The sequence below is a fragment of the Trichechus manatus genome, unplaced genomic scaffold (genome assembly GCF_000243295.1).
Source record: "Trichechus manatus latirostris isolate Lorelei unplaced genomic scaffold, TriManLat1.0 scaffold00004, whole genome shotgun sequence".
Lineage (NCBI taxonomy): Eukaryota > Metazoa > Chordata > Mammalia > Sirenia > Trichechidae > Trichechus > Trichechus manatus.
The window spans coordinates 13,389,772-13,409,724 of record NW_004443940.1 but is presented as its reverse complement, the minus strand read 5'-3'; the positions used below and the strand labels follow the sequence as shown (position 1 = coordinate 13,409,724).

General features: G+C 40.2%; 1 protein-coding gene across 1 annotated transcript in view; it reads right to left on the bottom strand.

Annotated features, from left to right (window-relative positions):
- GFPT1 (glutamine--fructose-6-phosphate transaminase 1) overlaps nt 1-12,893 on the bottom strand; it is a 52,792-nt gene extending 39,899 nt beyond the window's left edge. The window contains exons 1-3 of the mRNA XM_004369247.2: nt 12,763-12,893; nt 6,954-7,061; nt 4,645-4,752 (exon numbers count right to left, since the gene is read on the bottom strand). Of these exons, the coding sequence (XP_004369304.2) occupies nt 4,645-4,752; nt 6,954-7,061; nt 12,763-12,769 (223 nt within the window). The 5' untranslated portion in view covers nt 12,770-12,893. The remainder of the gene's footprint in view (nt 1-4,644; nt 4,753-6,953; nt 7,062-12,762) is intronic.
- Nucleotides 12,894-19,953: the final 7,060 nt, after the last annotated feature.

Here is a 19,953-nt window from a genome sequence, read left to right as displayed (position 1 = left end):
ACCTCCAAAGCTGTGAGAATAAATTCTTGTTCTTGAAAACCAACTGTTTGTGGTAATTTTTGTTACAACAGCATTAAGTAGCTAAGACACCTCATATTCCTGTTTCACTTTTCTTCTTTTACCTTTGACTCCTACTCTTCCCTGTAAAGACCAATCCTCTACTTGTGCTGTGACCTGAGCTGTACTCCTTTACTAAGTACCTCATTTGCATGTTTTATCTCCACATTCGCCCACCCATGGCTCCTTGCCCCTCTGCATGCAAATATGATTAGGTTAGGCCTTTTCTCAGAAGTCATCTTTAATCTTTAAAAATTTAAAATTTTTGTCACTCACTAAAACAGTGGCCCTTTTTCCACCTTTCCTTTTCTTTACCCCTAAACTTTACTGCCTTTACTGCTGACACCATTAATGACAACTTCTATGCCTCTGTGTCTCAAATTCCTCATCTGCAAAAAGGAACTATAACTTCATGGGTTTTAAGGACGAATAAACGAGTTAACACATGTAAAGCAGTTAGAACAGTATCTGGGACACAGAAAGCAATCAGTAAATATGACCTTATTGTTATTATTATAATTATACCAAAATCAGAAGCTAATAATAACCTCTAATCCACCAATTCAATGGCTTTTTCTCAAATGCCATCCTTCTTATTTTTTTAAATAGGTCAAATATGTTGAAACTTGTCACGACCAATAAAACAAACACCACAAACATCCAAATACCCACACCCAGAGTTAACAAATGTTAGCATTTAGTCATTTGTGCTTTAGATCTTAAGATCAAAAACATAAAAATGCAGGTGATGCCTGCTTTATACCTTGCCAAATCCCATTTCCTTCTCTTCTTCCCCAGAGGAGTGTCAAGTTGATGTAGGGCCTTCCCACCTATGCCTTTAAACTTCTATTACAGAAATGTGTGCCCACAATGATAGAATTGTTTTGTGTATTAATATTTTACATAAATGGTCCTATACCTTATAGTTTTCAACACTTTAAACAGGTCTATTCCAGATTTGCCCAATGCAATACATCATTTGATTTCTTGACTGCTGCTTCCATGGGCGTTGACTGTGGACCAAAGTAAATCACTGACATCTTCAATATTTTCGCTGTTTATCATGTTGCTTATTGGTCAAGTTGTGAGGATTTTTGTTTTATGTTGAAGTATAATACATACTGAAGGCAGTAGTCTTTGCTCTTCATCAGTAAATGCTTCAAGTCCTCTTAGTTCTCAGCAAGCAAGGTTGTGTAAGCTGCCTACTGCAGGTTGTTAATGAGTCTTCCTACAAACCTGATGCCACATTCTTCTTCATATAGTCCAGCTTCTCAGATTATGTGCTCAGCATACAGACTGAAAAAGACCTCTTTAAAGTGCCAAAAAGCAAAGATGTCACTTTGAGGACTAAGGTGCATCTGACCCAAACCATGATATTTTCAATCGCCTCACATGCATGTGAAAGCTGGACAATGAATAAGGAAGACTGAAGAAGAACTGATACCTCTGAATTATGGTGTCGGCAAAAAATACTGACTATACCATGGACTGCCAGGAGAACGAACAAGTCTGTCTTGAAAGAAATACAATCAGAGCGTCCTTTGGAAGCGAGATGGCAAGACTTCATCTCATGTACTTTGGACATGTTATCAGGAAGGACCAGTCCCTGGAGAAGGACATCATGCTTGGTAAGGCAGAGGGTCAACGAAAAAGAAGACCCTTGACAAGACGGACTGACACACTGGCTGCAACAACGGGCTCAAACACAGCAACAATTGTGAAGATGGTGCATGTCTTAGTTATCTTGTACTGCTATAACAGAAATACCACAAGTGGGTGACTTTAACAAACAGAAATTTATTCTCTCACAGTCTTGGAGGCTAGAAGTTCAAATTCAGGGTGCCAGCTCCAAGGGAAGGCTTTCTCTCCCTGTTAGCTCTGGGGCAAGGTCTTAGCATCAATCTTCCCCTGGGTCCAGGAACTTCTCAGCACAGGGACGCCAGGTCCAAAGGACACGCTCTGCTCCTGGCTCTTCCTGCTCGTTGGTAATGAGGTCCCTCTCCTTTCTGCTTGCTTCTCTCTTTCATATCTCAGAAGAGACTGACTCAAGAGGCAAGCTAATCCTATAGATTGAGTCCTACCGCATTAACGTAACTGCCTCTAATCCTGCCTCATAAACATCATAGAGGGTAGGATTTACAATTCATAGAATAATTACATCAGATCACAAAATGGAGGACAACCACACAATACTGGGAATCATGACCTAGCCAAGTTGACACACATTTTGGGGGGACATGATTCAATCTGTAACAGTGCAGGACCAGAAAGTATTTTGTTCTGTTGTACACTGGGTCACTATGAGTCATACCTGACTCAACGGTACCTAACAACAACACTTTACATATCCTTTTGCAGGCTGCTTTTTTCATTCAACATTAGGTTTCCAGAAATTATCTATGTTCCTACATGTGGAATCAAATCCAGTGTGCTCCTTTATAGTACTATATGTGATCATTTACTATCATATAAAAGGAGCCCTGGTGGTGCAGTGGTTAAGCGCTCGACTGCTAACTGAAAGGTCGTGGTTTGAACTCACTAGCTGCTCTGTAGGAGAAAGACGTGGCAGTCTGCTTCCATAAGGATTACAGCCTTGGAAACCCTATGGGCCAGTTCACCTTTGTCCTATAGAGTCACTATGAGTTGGAATCGACTTGACGGTAACAGGTGTTTGGTTTTACTATCATATACAACTTATTCTCTCGTTGCCTTACAGGTAGACATTTTGGTTGTTTCTCAGTTTTGCTACAATTAATCTTCTTGCCATGTCTTCTTGTCCACAGCGTTTCTTTGAAGCATATGCCCAAGATGGAAGTATTTGGTCATGGAGTACAGGCAACTCCCACTTAGACATTGTCAGATTGCTGTTCAAAGTGATTTACCAGCTACAATTTCACCAGCAATGTCTGAAAAGTTACCATTTCTCCATTCTTCCCTGACTTTTTGCAGCAGGAGGCACGTTCCAATACAATGACATTCAAAGATGGTGACTCTGGTCACAACTTACCTTTCTAGCTTCCCACTACTCTCCTTCCAGTAACGTAGATAAACAGGGCTATCTACCATTCCACCAACAAATTTGCCCCTTCTATTCTTATCTTTGGAGCCCGTGTGGCACAGTGGCTAAGAACTCAACTGTTAACCAAAAGATTGGCAGTTCAAATCCACCAGCTGCTCTTGGAAATCGTATGGGGCAATTCTGCTGTCCTATAGGGTTGCTATGAGTTAGAATTGACTAGACTGCAGTGGGTTTGAGTTTTGATTTTTATTCTTAATCTCTACCCTAGCTATTCTGTTCATAAAGCCCTCCCTTCTCACCTTCATGGCCCAAATATAACTGGCCATCATACTCTATGTATCCTCAGTCTCTCCAGCCTATGGGAACTCTCCCTGACTCAGAGGAATTAGTTCACCCTCTCCTATAGAACCTAGCATATTTGGTCTGCTATACAGAATGCAGTATCCGCTGTATATAGAATATTTATACTACAGTTTTTAAAACATAGTTATTTGGGTGCCTGCTTTATCCCCAGCTAATCTTATCTACAATACATGCAAAATAAGCATTACTTTTATTTATTAAAAAGTACTATGTTAAATATGTGGCTTAAGTAAAAAAAAAAAAAAATCACTAAATCCATCTTTTTCCTCTTCTACGTATCCTCTTTTACAATGATTATGATGGCATTCATTTTGAGTAGGTACATAAGACACCTGCCATTTCCTGGTTTTCATAAAGGATTTAAAAAAACCTTTTTTCAATCAATCTACTTCCGAGTTTTTGTTTTGTTTTCAAGTTTCCTAGGAAAAAATAAAATGTATCAATATAATGTTATGAACTAAATACTGAGAAGCATATCCTCTTTAATGGTGTGTGTACCTCTGGGCAACTACTTTATGCCAGGGGAGTAAGAAAATAGTGAGATAGGAATGGGATACTTACCTGACTACATCAGACCTGCTAAAAGGTACAACATCCAGATTGACTATACATCCAAACCAGGCATTTAGTCCAAACTGAAGACAACCACCAAGTGAAGACACATGAATAAGGGTACTACTAAAACTATCTTTTGTCCTATAAAAGGTCCTTCCTCAGGAACAGTGGTTCTGAAGCTACTTCGTTTTAGAATAACTGAGCTTACTCTAAACACAATGTAGCTAATTTCCTTCTCTAGTTACTATGATGATTTTTGAAGCCACAGGTAAGTTTTAAAACTAGTCCAGACAGGAACAAAACTCCCTTTTCATCCCTCCCCTCAACTTTAAGACTTGTTATTCTTAAAATAGAAGCCCTGGTGGCACAGTGGTTAAGTGCTCAGCTATTAACCAAAAGGTCAACAATTCGAACCCACCAGCCATTCTGCGGGAGAAAGATGCGGCAATCTGCTTCCATAAAGATTTACAGCCTTGGAAACCCGATGGGCAGTTCTACTCTGTCATATAGAGTCACTATGAGTTGGAATAGACTCAATACCAATAGGTATTCTTAAAATATGCCCCAAAATTTGCGGAGAAAGTTAATTTGCTGGGGAGAGAAGAAGGGAAAGAAGGGAGGGGTGACAAAGATCAAACTAAGTACGTTACTGTGAACTTCTTCATCCAGTGCCTTAACTTTCCCCTTCTTCTTAATGAGCTGGATTTTGCAGGCATTGGCTTCCCAATCTTTGTCATTGCCTCCGTCAACTCCCACACCTAAATCATCAAGAGGTGAAAAAGCAAGATAGAAAGTGGTTATTGCTTAGATTATCATGGTGAGGCAAAATCTTTAATTAAAAAAAAAAATTACGTTTTCATCTAATTCATTCATTTATTATTTCAACATTTACTATAACACCTATTACCTGCCAAGAACCATGACAGCTGCAAGAGACAAAAATGAAAATAACTCAGTTCCTGTCCTCAAATATCCAATAGTCTACTGGGAAGACAAACAGGATAAAAATCATTACCAGACAGTGTGATTATGGGTTATAATAAAAGTACTAAAGGTTGCAACTACAGCTCAATAAAGAAACAAAGAAGACAGGCATCCACCTCAGAAGGAAGACAAGGAGGAAGTACCGGGAAACATGTATCTTGACAGTGTACTTCAATTCCAAAGGAATTTGAAAAAGTTGCCCTGAAGGTACTGGAAAAGCACTGAGGAGCTCCAAGCAGAGAAGTGACATGACAAAATGTTTTCTTAGAAAACTCTCTTTGGAAACATGGTAGAAAACGGATTGGAGGGGGAGAAACAGGAGGAAAGCAGCTGTCAGAGGTTACAGCCAGAGCAAAGCAAAAAGGAAGAGGGCCTGAACTAAACAGTGGTAATGAGGATAGAGAAGGAGGGTCAAGTCTGGGATATCTCCTTGGTTCAGAGGACTTGCTGAATGATCACTGATAAAACGAACACAGGAAGACAAACAGACTAGGGAATAGGGTGAGGACTGAAGTATATTCAGTTCAATTCTGAGCGAAAAGTTTAAGATATCACGGCCTATGTAAAAAGAAATTTCTAGGAGGCAGATGGAAATACAGGTCTACAGCTTGGGAAATACATTTGGTTTAGAGGTAGAAACTGCAAGTCACCAGCATATAGGAGGCTAACGAAGTCAGAGCTCACGCATGAAGACACAAAAAAGAAACTCGAAAATTTAGGGCTAGGAAAAAATTCTGAAGAACATTAATATTTAAGCAATACAAGGAAGAAGAGGAGTTCCCAAAGCAGAAAGAAAAGAAATAATCAGCATCTTAGGAAGAGAATGATATGTGTTGTCAGAGAAGCTAAGGAAGAGAGGATTTTAAGAACAAAGGATGGTCAATAGCATCCATTACTGAGGAAAGTTAAAGAAGATAGACGACCTTTACATCTGGCAATGCTAAGTGTGCAGAAAAGAGTGAGCATAGCATGCCTGTGCCTGCTATCCTTAGAAAGGCTCCTGGCTGGTGTCTGGAACTTGGATTTCAGTAGGGTTCCCACCACCCTAACTGATTAAGAGTAGTTTACTGTGCCTAAACTGTTTGTGCAAACAATGTGATTTATGCTGAACATCTGCTTTCCTTCTATAACTCTGGAATTCTGGTACATGCTAGACAGAGGTGCCTATGTGACGAGGCCCAATAAAAACCATGGACACTGAGTTGATAATGAGCTTCCCATGTATACAATACTTCACACATGTTGTTACAACTCGTTGCTGACTGAATTAAGGACATCCCATGTGACTCCACTGGGAAAAGATTCTTGGAAGTTTGCTCATGGTTTACTCCAACCTTTGCCCCATAAGCCTTTTCCCTTAGCTGATTCTGCTTTGTATCCTTCTGCTGTAAAAACTCATAGCTGTGAGTACAACTATACACAAAATCCTGTGAGTCCTCCTACCAAATCACCAAACCTGGGAGTAGTCTTGGGAACTCCCAACACAGTTAAGAAAGGAGCTAGAGTAGAACATAAAGTTGGCAAGAACTAATTTCTTATTTTTTTGTCATTTATTTAAGATAGAAGAGTTTTAGGCAAGTTTATATGCCAAAAGCATGGAATCCGTGGAGAAAAAAGAAAATAAAGATACAGGAAAGAAAAAAGATAATTTACAGAATAAGAACCTCAAGAACTTTGTTCTGCATTAAAATGCCCCAGATGATTTATGTTTTTAGAGTAACATTCTTAATAAAGGAAGAATAAGATATTCATCAGAAGTAGCACTCTACATGAATGATAACACTTGAAATTACATAAACAAAGCCGTTAAACATGATAAAACACAAAAACTTTTCAGATTTTACAACTACCAGAAAAAATAAAACAGAAATTACTAAAGAATCCAAATTGTTTCTAAAAAAACAAAAACAAAAACAAAAACCAATTTAGAGTCAAGAACCATGCAAAACCCCTAATACTTTTTAAAAGGAAATACCAGCAGAATCATATCCTCTGTACTCCAGTCTCTGAAGGCCTTTGATTAGGGTCTCCAAGATTTCTCGTCTTGTCCGAGGAACATGGTAGTTTAAATAGGCAAATATACCTGCAAATAAACAAATACTTAATGGGAAACTCTGATTAAACTATGAAAATACAAATCCTCACTGACATAATTATGTCCAGGGTACAAAAAACATGAGGCTGAATTTCATCTTTCAAAAAGAAAGAAATCCTCACTTCAAACTGTTTCAAGGCAGAGAGCTTTCTCTCAAAGAAACAAAAGGTTGACCACTAATCTTCCATCACTGCCATTTAGTCAAGTCAACTTTAACACAAAATTAACCAATCAACAAATTTATGGTTTGTGTCCTAGCAGCTCAGCAGTATGTTTTAAAGGAAACTGTTTTCTGAAATAAAGGAGCCTGGGTGGCACAAGTGGTTTGCGACTGGCTGCCAAGTGAAAGGTTGGTTCCGTGAAAGAAAGGCCTGGCAAACTGCTTCTGTAAAGATTACAGCCAAGAAAACCTAATGGAGCAATTCTACTCTGTAACACATGGGGTCACCATGAGTCAGGAGTTGGTTCAGAGGCAGCTAACAACATCATTTTCTGAAACAGATATTTTAAACAACATAAGGGCCCTACAAAATTATACAAATGGAATAATTTTCCTTATTTCCAATGACCATACTATCAATAACTTTTAGGAATAAACAGCTTATAAATATCAGTGATGTGAAGAATATTCAAAACCTAAAGACTTAATAGGAAAAAAGTTGACTAAAAAAATATATAACCATCCTAAAAGAAAATGCCTTGAACCATTTGTTCACCAGATACTAGCGAAAGGATCAGATTATTTCTACCCTCTGACATCTGAGGATGTCTACAGTTTCCTCCAGCTTGATGTTTTAAGATGTCTAGGGATTCGTCTCTGATTGCTTTAGAGCCACTACTGATGAATTTGCTCCCTTTACTTTTTAATACCGCTGTTACTGACTGTACTTCCCTTTGGGACCTCACTTCTTTGTTACGATGTTTTGCCGTGATTTTGTTATGTGTGCAATTTTATCTAAAACGCAAAACCAAACCTACTGCCGTGGAGTCCAATCCTACCGACTCATTTGTATCTACCAAATTAAAACTACAAACCTAGTGAAAGGATTCTACTATTTTCAGAGTATATTGTTAAGAATCAATAAAAGCACTGATCATGGCCACATTAGATGGATCCTTACAGAATGGGAGAAAATGTGGATCAGAATGCAAACTCTTATAAAGTCCAGACTTACTGGACCAGTTGAGACTAGACAACTCCCTGACACTATCGCCCTGAGATACACTTTAAACCTTCCAAAACAACCCTTTGCCATCGAGTCAATTCCAATTCATAGGACAGAGCAGAACCGTCCCTTAAGGTTTCCAAGGCTGTAATCTCTACGGAAGCAGACTGCCACATCTTTCTCTCGTGCAGTACCTGGTGGATTCAAACCGCCACCTTTTGGTTAGCAGCCAAGTGCTTAACCACTGTGGCACCAGGGCTCCTTACTTTAAACTTTAAACCAAAATTATCCCTTGAGGTCATCTTTCAGCTAAATAACAGACTGGATCATAAAATAAAGAATATCACCCATGAGTAATGAGCCTCTTTAAAAAAAAAAAATCAACTATAGGTGACCAAATGGTCAAAAATTACTCTATAGCAAAGATGAGAAGGTAAGAAGGCAGGTAAACTAGAGTACTGGAAATGGTACAACCAGAATGGAATGAATGAGAATAATGAAAAATATAACTGATATCACTGAAAAAACTGTGCGGAAATTGTTAAATGGGAACCTAATTTGTTGTGTAAACTCTCACTTTAAACAAAATATTTTTAAAAAATCAATAAAAGCAAAATAACACATAACATAAGGACATTTTTCTACAAAATCATAATAGTATTATGCAAATGTATACAGACCAAAGTTTATTAGCCCTATCAGGGCCGGGAGGGAGGGGGAAAGGGAGGGTTTATTGCTTATAGAGTACTGAGTTTCGGTTTACAGTAATGGAAACTTGCACTGATTAAGGGTAGGGTTGCACAGCCAATTAATGTAATTGCTGTCAATAAGCTGTACACTGATAAAAAACTGAACTGGCAAAAGTTGGGTGATAGTTTGAAATGGTGTATCTTTGGCTATGTATATTTTCACCAAAAAACAAAAAACAAAACAAGGTCGAGAAGGGAGAGGGTTGACATGTCGTGGGGTTGTTCACCAATGTCATAAAACAATATGTGTACTACTCTTTAATGAGAAACTATTTGTTCTGTAAACCTTCACCTGAAGTACAATCAAAAAAAAAAAAAAAAGTTGTGTGATAGATATATTTACAACGACTCACAAAAAAAGAGAGTGTAGCTCCTGAGACTGGTTACAGACAACCAAACATTTTATGGAATTTGGTTCCTTGGTTTGGTGGTTTAGGGTCATAGTTTCATGGTACAATCCCAGTTAATTGGCCTAATATCCTGTTTAGTGTTTTTGTTCTACCTCCTAGTACACTGCATAGTGCCTGATGTCTTAAAAGCTTGCAAGTGGCCATTCAAGGTACAATAATTGGTCTCTATTCTCCTGGAGCAACAGAGGAAGAAGGAGAGTCAGTAATAGGAGGAAAAAATGTAATGTGTGGGTTACTGCCTCCATGAACAACCAACCCCTTTTCAATGAGACCAGAAGAACTGGATTCCATCACTGAACGTTTTGATCCAAGATTCTATATAAGAACCGTGATCAAAAGGGGGAAGTTGGAGAACAGAATTTAAAATTCCCATGGAATCCAGATTTTCTGGAGCCATGGATGCTGGATGAACCCCTGAAACTACTGCCCTGAGAAAATCTTTAAACCTTAAACCAAAAATATCCCCTGAAGCCTTCTTTGGAGCCATGGTGGCACAGTGGTTAAGAGCTCGACTGCTAACCAAAAGGTCAGCAGTTTGAATCCACCAGCCACTCTTTGGAAGCCCTACAGGGCAGATCTACTCTGTCCTCAAGGGTCACCATGAGTCAGGCAATGGGTTTGGTTTTGGTTTTGAAGTCTTCTTTAAACCAAACAGTATAGCTTAACTAGTAAAGAAAGTCTGCCGTGAGCATTGAGCTCTTTTAAGATCTATGCACATGGGATCAAACTGACAACAGCAACTTGAAAGACTGTATAGGAAACTTAGGCAGCAGTGAGTTTACGTTAATGCTGGAGGAACAATTCGAAAAAGGAGGGTGAGAAGGTTGCACAACTCAAAGCTCTTATGAGCATCTTGCTTAACAAAATATCAGACAAGACCTGGATGACAAGACTTGATTCACTCGGTTAAAAACAACCTCGTTTCAAGTAAGTAGCTGCAACAATGGGCTCATGCATAACAACGATTATAAGGATGGCGCAGGACCAGACAGTGTTTTGCTCTATTGTACACAGGGCTGGCTATGAGTTGCAACCAACTCGACAGCATCTAACAACAACAACAGTTTCAAGTAAAGACTGTTAAACATTATTGAAATCAAAACAATACAATTTAAATCAGTAATTAAATTATTAAAGTTGCTATGCTTGGTTGAATTTGTGTCCTTATAAACAAACTATTTTATTTTTACATATTTTTTCATGTACATGTAGAAATCATTGAATTCATGTATGTTCTGCTGTGTATATTCTAAACAACAATAAAAATAAAATAATTTTTTAAAATCATAATAGCATTATTGCATCTAAGAATATAATAATGTTCTAATATCATCTAGCACAATGTTCATATTCAAATTTTCCCTATTATCCTCCAAAATGCCTTTTACAGCTATTTTGTTCATTTATGATCTAATCAGGGATCACTGCTATATCTTGAAGTCTCTCTGAATCCAGAATAGTCTACCTCACTACCCTGTTTCCTCAAGATTCTCACCTTCTGGCAATGTATTAACTGTTTCCACAAGGTGTGGTCTAACCAGTTCCTCTATCCCTTGTATCTCCCATAAACTGGAAGACAGATCTAAAGGCTTGATTAAATTAAGGTTAAAAATTTGGGGCAAGAATCTTTCACAGGCATGTATTTTAGGTATATATGTATTTCATATTGTCTGATGGTCCCCTGTTAGTGATTCATCACCAGTTTAAGATAGGGACAGATCACTGAGCCTGTGATATTATGAAAGCATCTTCAGAATACTTTCTAGGCTTTAGAAATTGACGGCATTGATTCTAAGACAACCACATTTTCTTTTTTTTTTTTTTTTTTTTGTGGTCCAAATAAAAAATGTGCACTTTCCAATTATGGTATCTTAGATTCAATGAAATACTATGTATCTAATTCCAATTCAAAACTTACCTTTTCTTTGAAAGTAAAAGCACTTCTATAATACACATTAGTAATTATTAGTGTCATTTTTTGGTTCTGTATTGGAACAAAAAAAAGAAGCAGAACTGAGGAAGCAGAAGTGACACTTCTCCTAACACAACCAGCGGGACATGAAAAGGATGAAGGACAGCAAACTAAATAATGTGTTTTGTAAAATGATTCTAGTAACCAGACAAAAGTATAACTGATTCTAAAGTCAACTCTACGACAATAATTTCAACAAGCTATTTATAGGTGTTTCTGCTTTTGTGTGGGTTTCTTTTAATCTACTCTAAATTTAAACACGCTGCTCATTTTCAGAAGCTGAAATTAGCATAAATTTAAATACAAGAAAAATATACACTAATGAGTACACTCCACCTCTGCTCAGTTCCTTACTGCAAAATGCTGCAAAGATTAAGTTTCCCAGATAACTTCAATTCTATTACAATCATACTTCACTTTAAAAAACAGCATTCCTTCTTCCAGAGGGTAAGGTCGGTCGTAAATTTCAATTAAAAAAGTAAGAATGCCATTCTTTTTACTGACAATGGCCAAATTAATACCAATTTCAGAACATACCAGTCATGTAAGATATTATTCTGACAATCCCTTTCATTAGCACTTTTAGGAAATAATAAAACGACTAACTCCCAAAACATGGAGTAAAAGGCCCTAACTTTATTTTTTAACTATTCTAAAAAAGGCACTGGTTAAATGGAGGCTAATATTTTTCATAGCTGGTATTTCAAATGGATGTACATGCAAGTAATAAATGACGCATAAACTATGTCACAGTCATTTCCTGGCCTCTTCCACCTGGAAAATCAGGTCTCAAGATGAAGTCCATTGACCAAGTTATTGATTAGCACTGGTTTCTGTAGAGACAGGGGTGGCAGGAAGTAAGATAATGTGTAATGCCATTGTCCCAGCTCTAACTATAACTCTATTTTCTACTGATCCAGCCACAGAGAAAGCAATTAAAAATAAATTTTAAAAATTGTAAGGCAAATTCTAAAAGAATATAAATTCAAGAGACCTCACCCAATGTTCCACAGGTGCCTCACTCACCTGGTGGTCCCTTCTGAAGGCTCCCCCCTGCACTCCCCAATTACCTCAGCCCTCTCCGCTTTTCCAATACAGACATTTCTCTCCCTTCTTGGTTCCCTTCGCGCAAAGCCGTCCCCGTCGACCCCCTAGATCTCGCTTAGGGCCCCTCCTCTCAGGTGTTCTCCGCTGGGCTCCCACAGCCCTCCTCCCGCACGCAGAGACCGGCCACCGCCCCCAACACTTGCAGCACCGCGGTATGTCCCGGCCCACCACCCAGACTTAGGCCCTCCACATCCCCGCTACCGCCCACTCCTCGGACCTCGGAGGCGCTCACATCGCATCCCAGCACCGCCCAACAACACGCCCCCCGGCCGCCGGTCCCCTTACCGCACATGATGCAGGAGGCACGGTCCGCAGAGCGAGGGACGGATGGCTGGCAGGCCGGAAGCGCACACAGGAAGCAATCACTGGGATCGGGAGGCCGGGTGGCGCTGAGACGACTCCCTCTGAGGATGCGACGGCGGAGGCAGCGACTGTCGCCTCAAGCTCCGGGGTTCGACCAGCAACTGCCGCCCTACCCCGCCCCTCGGCGCGCACTGCGCCGCCGCAGCGGCCGCCGCCGGCATGGCCCATTGGGCCACGTTTACGCCGCTCACGCTCAGGTCCCGCCTCCCCGCGACGCCCCGCCCCGCCCCGCCCCCCAGACCCGTGCTGGCGCTGGCCTGCTGGCGGCGGAGACGTGGCACCGGCTAGTGGTTGTATCCGCTTGAGATTACTGGAACCGCCTGGCCCCAGGGCGAATAGCGGGAGGAACCGGGCCGCCCAGGAGGAAGAAGCCAGGCCTGGCAGGGAATGACGGAAAACTAAGGAAGGCGGAGGCTGTATAGTTTGCAAAGCAAACAGCCCAGGGGCGTGCCCTGCACTAAGGCCGCAAGCTCCCGGCACCGCCACGAAGCTAGGAAGAAAGCAGGAGGCCTGAAAAGGGGTCTTGGGAGACAAACAGATCAGGACTGAAAAGGGACATAAGGCCGCTGAAGAAAAATTGCAAGGAAGTGCGAGGAGAGAGGTATCAAAATTCTTGGCCACAGAGCACCTTTCAGGTTCCGCCGGTCTTTCTGATGACAGACAATTCAATTCCTGACTAAAGCTCTATGTAATAATCTCAGCTTCTAAAAGCCCTCAGCATTCGTATCCACCCCCATCCATTGCCTTCCTAACACCCAGTTGATTGTTAGAAAGGGAAGGAAGATGTAAGGCTCAACCATACAACCCTGTGTTCCTGGGCTTAAGAAACTCTGCTGGCTCAGACCTCTGATGGCCACCTGAGAGAACTGTAGGAACTGCTTTTTGACAGCCTCATCTTTGACTCCTGAACGATTAAATTCTATGAACTAATGCATCATTCCTGCCAAGAGAGACTGAATCAGAGAGGGATGATGTTTCTGAGAATTTATTACCCAGGCATCTGCTTTAAGAAGATTTAAATGATACCTTCAACCAAATGGTTATTATAAATCCATCCTGACAGTAGAGTAAAACGAAAACTTTAGTCAAATGGTTATCATAAATCCATTAATGACTGTAGACTACAATAAAAACTTGCATGGCATACAGAACGCTGGGAGACACCTGTTGAGGTGTCTGGCCTACCTCCCACTGCTGCTCTCTTCCTGTCCCACCTTCAATCCCTTTACACTTCCACCAACCCTGAACAGGTAGTTCCCCAGTTGAACCAACATTCCCAAATCTTTTGCATACATGGGTTATTCTGTGCTGAATCCCTACTCCCATCTCTGTTTAAATGCTGCCTTTTCAGGAAAGCCCTTCCTATCTCCCCCAGACAGATTCAGGGACACAGGTTAACCTCTCATTATTCTTTTAACTGCCCCCTTTAAAGCAACACACTTTGATATTTTAGGATTTTTCATGTCTCCCAGTAGATTATATATTTCTTGAGTCTAGAGTAAGTCTTTGCATATCCAGCACCTAGTATAGACAAAAGGGATCAAAGATGTTTGTTAAATCAGAAAAGCCATACGTTCGTAGCAGAAGTGACCTTCTATGGCTAGTTATATGATCAAGTGGGCAAAGGAATTTCAATTTTTCTTATAGAAAAGCAAGTGTTTTTTATCATTGTGCTCAAAAAGAGGCTGGAAAATGGTGCATTTAACCAAAGTATTTCTCTCATCTGAAAGCACTTTAATATTTCAGGCCCTTAAGCAGGTCACTAGAACACCAGAGCAAAGTTCAAAGCCGGTGAGCTGTTTAATAGGCAACAAATGGCTCTGTGGATAGACATCTTAGCCTCAGAACCCTCATGTAATAAATTCTGGTAACAGCTCAGTGATAACTGCCAAGGAGTCAAGTCATGACTCCAATGCGTAAGAAACACCTTTGCTCCGGGGCACCCTTTTAACTCAGTACTGAAGTTGCTCCTGAGGTTCACCCTTCAGCCAAGATTAGGCAGACCGGTAAGACAAACAATACATGTAGCTCAACCACGTATACCAGACTTAAGTGGGCACTAAGGACGAGAAGGCAGGAGGGGACAGGAAAGCTGGATGAATGGAAATAAGGGAACCCAAGGTCAAGAAGGGGAAAGTGTTGACACATTGCGGGGTTGGCAACCAATGTCACAAAACAATAGGTGTATTAATTGTTTAATGAGAAACTTATTTGCTCTGTAAACCTTCACCAAAGCACAATTTAAAAAAAGACACCTTTGTACACTGGGAACAAACCGCAAACAATATGCCAGCAGTACCACCAGAGTTCTCATGTTCAAACTGTAATAATCTATTGAACCCTTTGCTTTCCTCTTCTGCTTGTTACTCCATCACAATGACTGTGAATTTGTCTTGTCCATCTCCATCCTGCAGCTATTTTGGAATGTCTATATGCACTAGCTGAGAGGAAGAAAGCTTGAAGGCAAATATTTTCCCAGCCCAGCCTTGAACAATCTCACTAACCTACCACAACAAACAGCCCTTTGTCACCATGTACCAGTCAAGATTCTGATATGGAAGAACCTTGTTTATCTGAACCTATCTGCAGGAGCTTTGCTCTATCTGGGCCTTTGGGAATAAGGGCCAGAATGGAAGAACATAAATGACCTATGAAGGAAAAGGGATGTCTGGGTCTAATTTGAACATGTGACAAACTGGAAAGGATTTTGTCTCCTGATCCAAAGTTCTGATGTAATTGAACAACGACAACAAAAGTAATGATAGTAAGTGGGTGTCATCTGTCATCTCTTTATGTAAGTCCATTTCGCTGTTCCCATGTTTAGCCCCATCAGCTCTGAAGGCTCTCAGAGTCCTCCTTGCCATGCAGCCTGGAAGGCCATCAGGGCTTTCAGCTGCCATTTCAAAGGGAATGAAGAACCATAACTGAAATAACTTTATAAGATTTTAAACATCCCTGTGTTTGTTATTTTTCTTATCCTTTATCTGAATTCTAATAATAATTAGCAATAAAATTATTAAAATCACAAAGGCCTGTGCATAACAAAAATATGGGAAGCTGGGGCACATATGTCCCACTGTAGAGGGAGTTTTGTGGAGAAATGTATCCCAAGAGACAGAGAAGATGGTGGCAAATACTGAAGGAAAAACAAGCAGGCTGGACCCCTGAGACAAAGAAGAAATGAACACAAGAACAAGAACGACCAGTCAGGGCCTCAGAAAGATCCCTTGAGTGAACCCCTTTGATTCCACCCCCCTCATTAATCTTACACAGCTTTACATCAGGGTGATCTTTCTAAAATACAAACCTGATCCTGTTCCCCCTGCTTCCAATGTAATGGGTACCCTTCACCTGCAAAACCAATCCAGACTCCTATGTGCACACAGTTATTCAGGATCTGACTCCTGCCAATTGTTAATCATCTCTCAACAATCTTATTTTGGGGTTCATATATACTGAAACACTGGCAGGTCCCTGAAAAAGACATACATATCTTTTCAACTTTTGCATCTTTGTATTTGCCCTTTTTTGAAAAGAAGCATTAAAAGAGAAACCAGCTATTAAATGGTTGAGGCTTAGGTATAGACCAATAGCCACCCACAAAATAGGATTCTAAGGGGACCAAAAAATTCCCTTGTCCAAAATTATCTCTATTCCTTACCTTTCCCATTGCCTAGACTCCACCTGTACATACATATTTAATGCAGATTCCCCCAGGAGATCTACATTAAGTCATTATCAGCTATTAATACTTCAGAGTGAAACTATTTATAGAATTACTTTTCAGTTTGATACCTACCAGCTAGGAAAAAGTCACTGAAGAAATGGGAGTTTTAATGGGCTTGAAGAGAAAGGTATTCTGAAGTCAAGAGGAAAGCCGACCTGGACAGACTACCTTGGTTGATGGCACCGGGCAAGATAAGGGCCTGTGGAATAGTGGTACGGCAATGGAAAGAGAAGGAGACATGGAAGAAAGAATCAAATAAATTGGTGATGTAGACTAACTTTTCCTACCCAATGCTGATCTTATTGACTTCCTCAATGTTGTATATAGCTATCTGTTTTAAATTTCTAGAGAACAGTGCTTTCAGTGACAACAGAAACTCAAACTAGCTGAAGATGGGAATTTATTGGCTAATGTAATTGGAAGTACAGGGATACAAACAGCTTCAGGCACGTTTGTATCCAGGGACACAAACAATATAGTCAGAACACTCTCTGACTCTCCATCTCTCTGACTATCCTCATGGACAGGAAAATGACCCTCAAGCAGCTCTGGAATCACATCTTTATAGCTAGTAGTCCAAGAGGGAAGAGCTATTCCTCTGTTTTTTGGTTTTTTTTTTTCCCATATACTAGGCAGGGACTCTGATTGGGCCAGCATGGGTCATATGCCCCATTCCTGTGGCAAAGAGGGCAGGACACTGTGATTGACAGATCCACCAGAGCCATGTGGAATGGGGAAAAAGGAGCAGTTCTTCAAAATAAAGGGGAAAGTGTTGCCAATAAAATGAAGAAGGGACACCAAAAAGATAGAAACAACAATGCCCTCTACATCAGGTGAACATGGCCTTAACTGCCTCACCAAGAAATCTCAGGTTTGAGAACAAAGGATGCTGAGTCCAGTTAGAAGTAGTACCTTCTTCAATACTCCTGAGGTGGCTCTGAATTTTCCCAGTAGGCAGAACCTGGGGCAGGGTTTTCTAGCCATGAAACTCATTCTACTGCCAAGAAAGAATCAACAAATTAAAAATCATGAGATTAAGTGGTCCTTATCTTTAATCTACTACTTCTGCCCTGTAGGGCACGATCAGAGCCAGAATAAAGGGTGGACCATTCGGGATGCAAACAGCAGATTGAGTACTATTTTCCAGAGTTTCTTTCAGGGGATACAAAAGTCACTGCTGGAGAGACTGCAAGCCCCCTGTGGAGTTATCATAGGCTAAATATGTGGATAGATAAAATGTAAGTCTGGGGTTTCCCAAAAAGGATGCAGATTCCCATTTGGACTAAAGAGTAGCTAGCTGCATATTCCTGGATAAAAAATGGACACATATGCACATGCACACACCACTGCTTTTGCTCATTCTGGAATAAGGAGATGGAAAAAACTCTTGTTCATTAGAAAGTAGCACCTATGAAGACAAGGAAAGCTTCTCTTCTCCCTCAGGTAGAGACACTCAGGGTTTATGGTCCCAACTGCCTTAAGGCAGAATAAGATATAATAGCAATGTTCATAGGCTCTACAGCCAAAATGTTTGAATTCATATTCCTGGCTTTTCCACTTAAGTTGTATGACAATGGGAAATGTACTCTTCTCTGTGCCTCAATCTCCCCATCTATAAAATGGGGACAATAATAGTTACATATCTCATAGTATTAAATGAGTTTACAAATGTAAGGTGCTTAGAACAGTGTTTGTTAAATACTGAATGCTCAATTAAAGTTTGCTATGTTTATGTTTTGCTCCCATTTGATCTGATTCTGTATAGGGCATCATCCTAACTTTACTAAGCCTCACTCACTCTTGACCAGTACTATTAGTCCCAAATACCTATTGAAATGTTTCATAAAGTGTTTCCAAGAGTACTTTATGCAACACTACTTTGTACATTTTGTGGGGTTTTAATTTTAATTTTTGTTTTAGCTAAATACAACTAATACTGAATGATTATTTTCTTTCTTTGGGACTATATGGGGGAAATTAAGTATAATTTAAACATTAAAAAATAAAAACTATTACCTGATTAAACCACATCTTCTAAATCAATCTTTGATTGAAAACATAGTTCAATTAATTAAAAATTCTTATTAGTTTTCATTTTAAGGCTGACACTTGGCATTGTATGCTACAAATAAAAATGTTGTCAAATTATTTACTAAGTCCTCCATGATTTAGCAGGCCCTTTGTTAGAATACAATCAGCTTCAAGTTACAGAATACCTGACAACAGTGGCTAAAACAAGACAAACATCTCACATGATAAAACTCAAAGTGGTTGCTTTCTGAGCTGGCTCAAAGGCCAACAATGTCCTCAAGGATCCAGGTCTTTTCTTTCCTTCCTCCTTCTCATTCTTAGTGGACTGGCTTTTCGTCATGATTAAAAGATGACTGTAGTAGCCTCAGGAGCCCTGCTGGCACAGTGGTTAAGTGCTCGGCTGCTAACAGAAAGGTTGTGGGTTCCAAACCACCAGCCCGTCTGTGGGAGAAACATGTGGAAGTCTGCTTCTATAAAGATTATAGCCTTGGAAACCCTATGGGGCTGTTCTACTCTGTCCTATAGGGTCGCCATGAGTCAGAATTGACTTGACAGCAATGGGTTTGGTTTTTGGTTTGGGGTAATAGCCTCAAACGTTAAGCCTCGCATTACGGAGTACCAAGCAGGAAGGAAAGGAATGGGTGGGGAAAGAGCCTTCTTTCCAGTGATTAACTAACTCGCTCCCTCTTTTTGTCTCAACCAGGGAAGAAAATCTTTCCGGAACGTTCCAAAAAACTTTCTGTTACAGCTCATTGGCCAGAGCTGGGTTATATGTCCACCACTGGACTAATGACTAAAGGAGTCCCTGGGTGGAGCAAACAGTTAATTGCTAACTACTAAATGAAAGGTTAGCCATTTGAACCTACCCAGAGGTGTCTCGGAAGACAGGCCTGGCAATCTGCTTCCTAAAGGTCACAGCCTTGAAAACTCTATGGAGCAGTTCTACTCTGCATACATGGGCTCACCAAGAGTCAGAATCAACTTGACAGCAACTAACAACAACAGACTAATGACTTAGGCTCCCCTGGGTGGTGCAAATGGTTGTGCTTGGCTACTAACCGAAAGATTTGCAGTTCAAGTTTACTCAAAGAGCCCTGAAAGACCTAGTGAACTACTTCCAAAATATCAGTCATTGAAACGCTATGGAGCACAGTTCTATTCTGACACGTGAGGTTGCCATGAGTCGGGGTTACCAGGAGTCAAACTTGACTCAATGACAACTATTTAGTTGGTTTTAGACTAATGACTGGTAAAGTGAAATGGAGTTAAAATAACTGTATTATGGATTGAATTGTGCTCCCCAAAAAAGTTATGTTAAAGTCCTAAACCCTGTATCCGTAAATATGACCATGTGT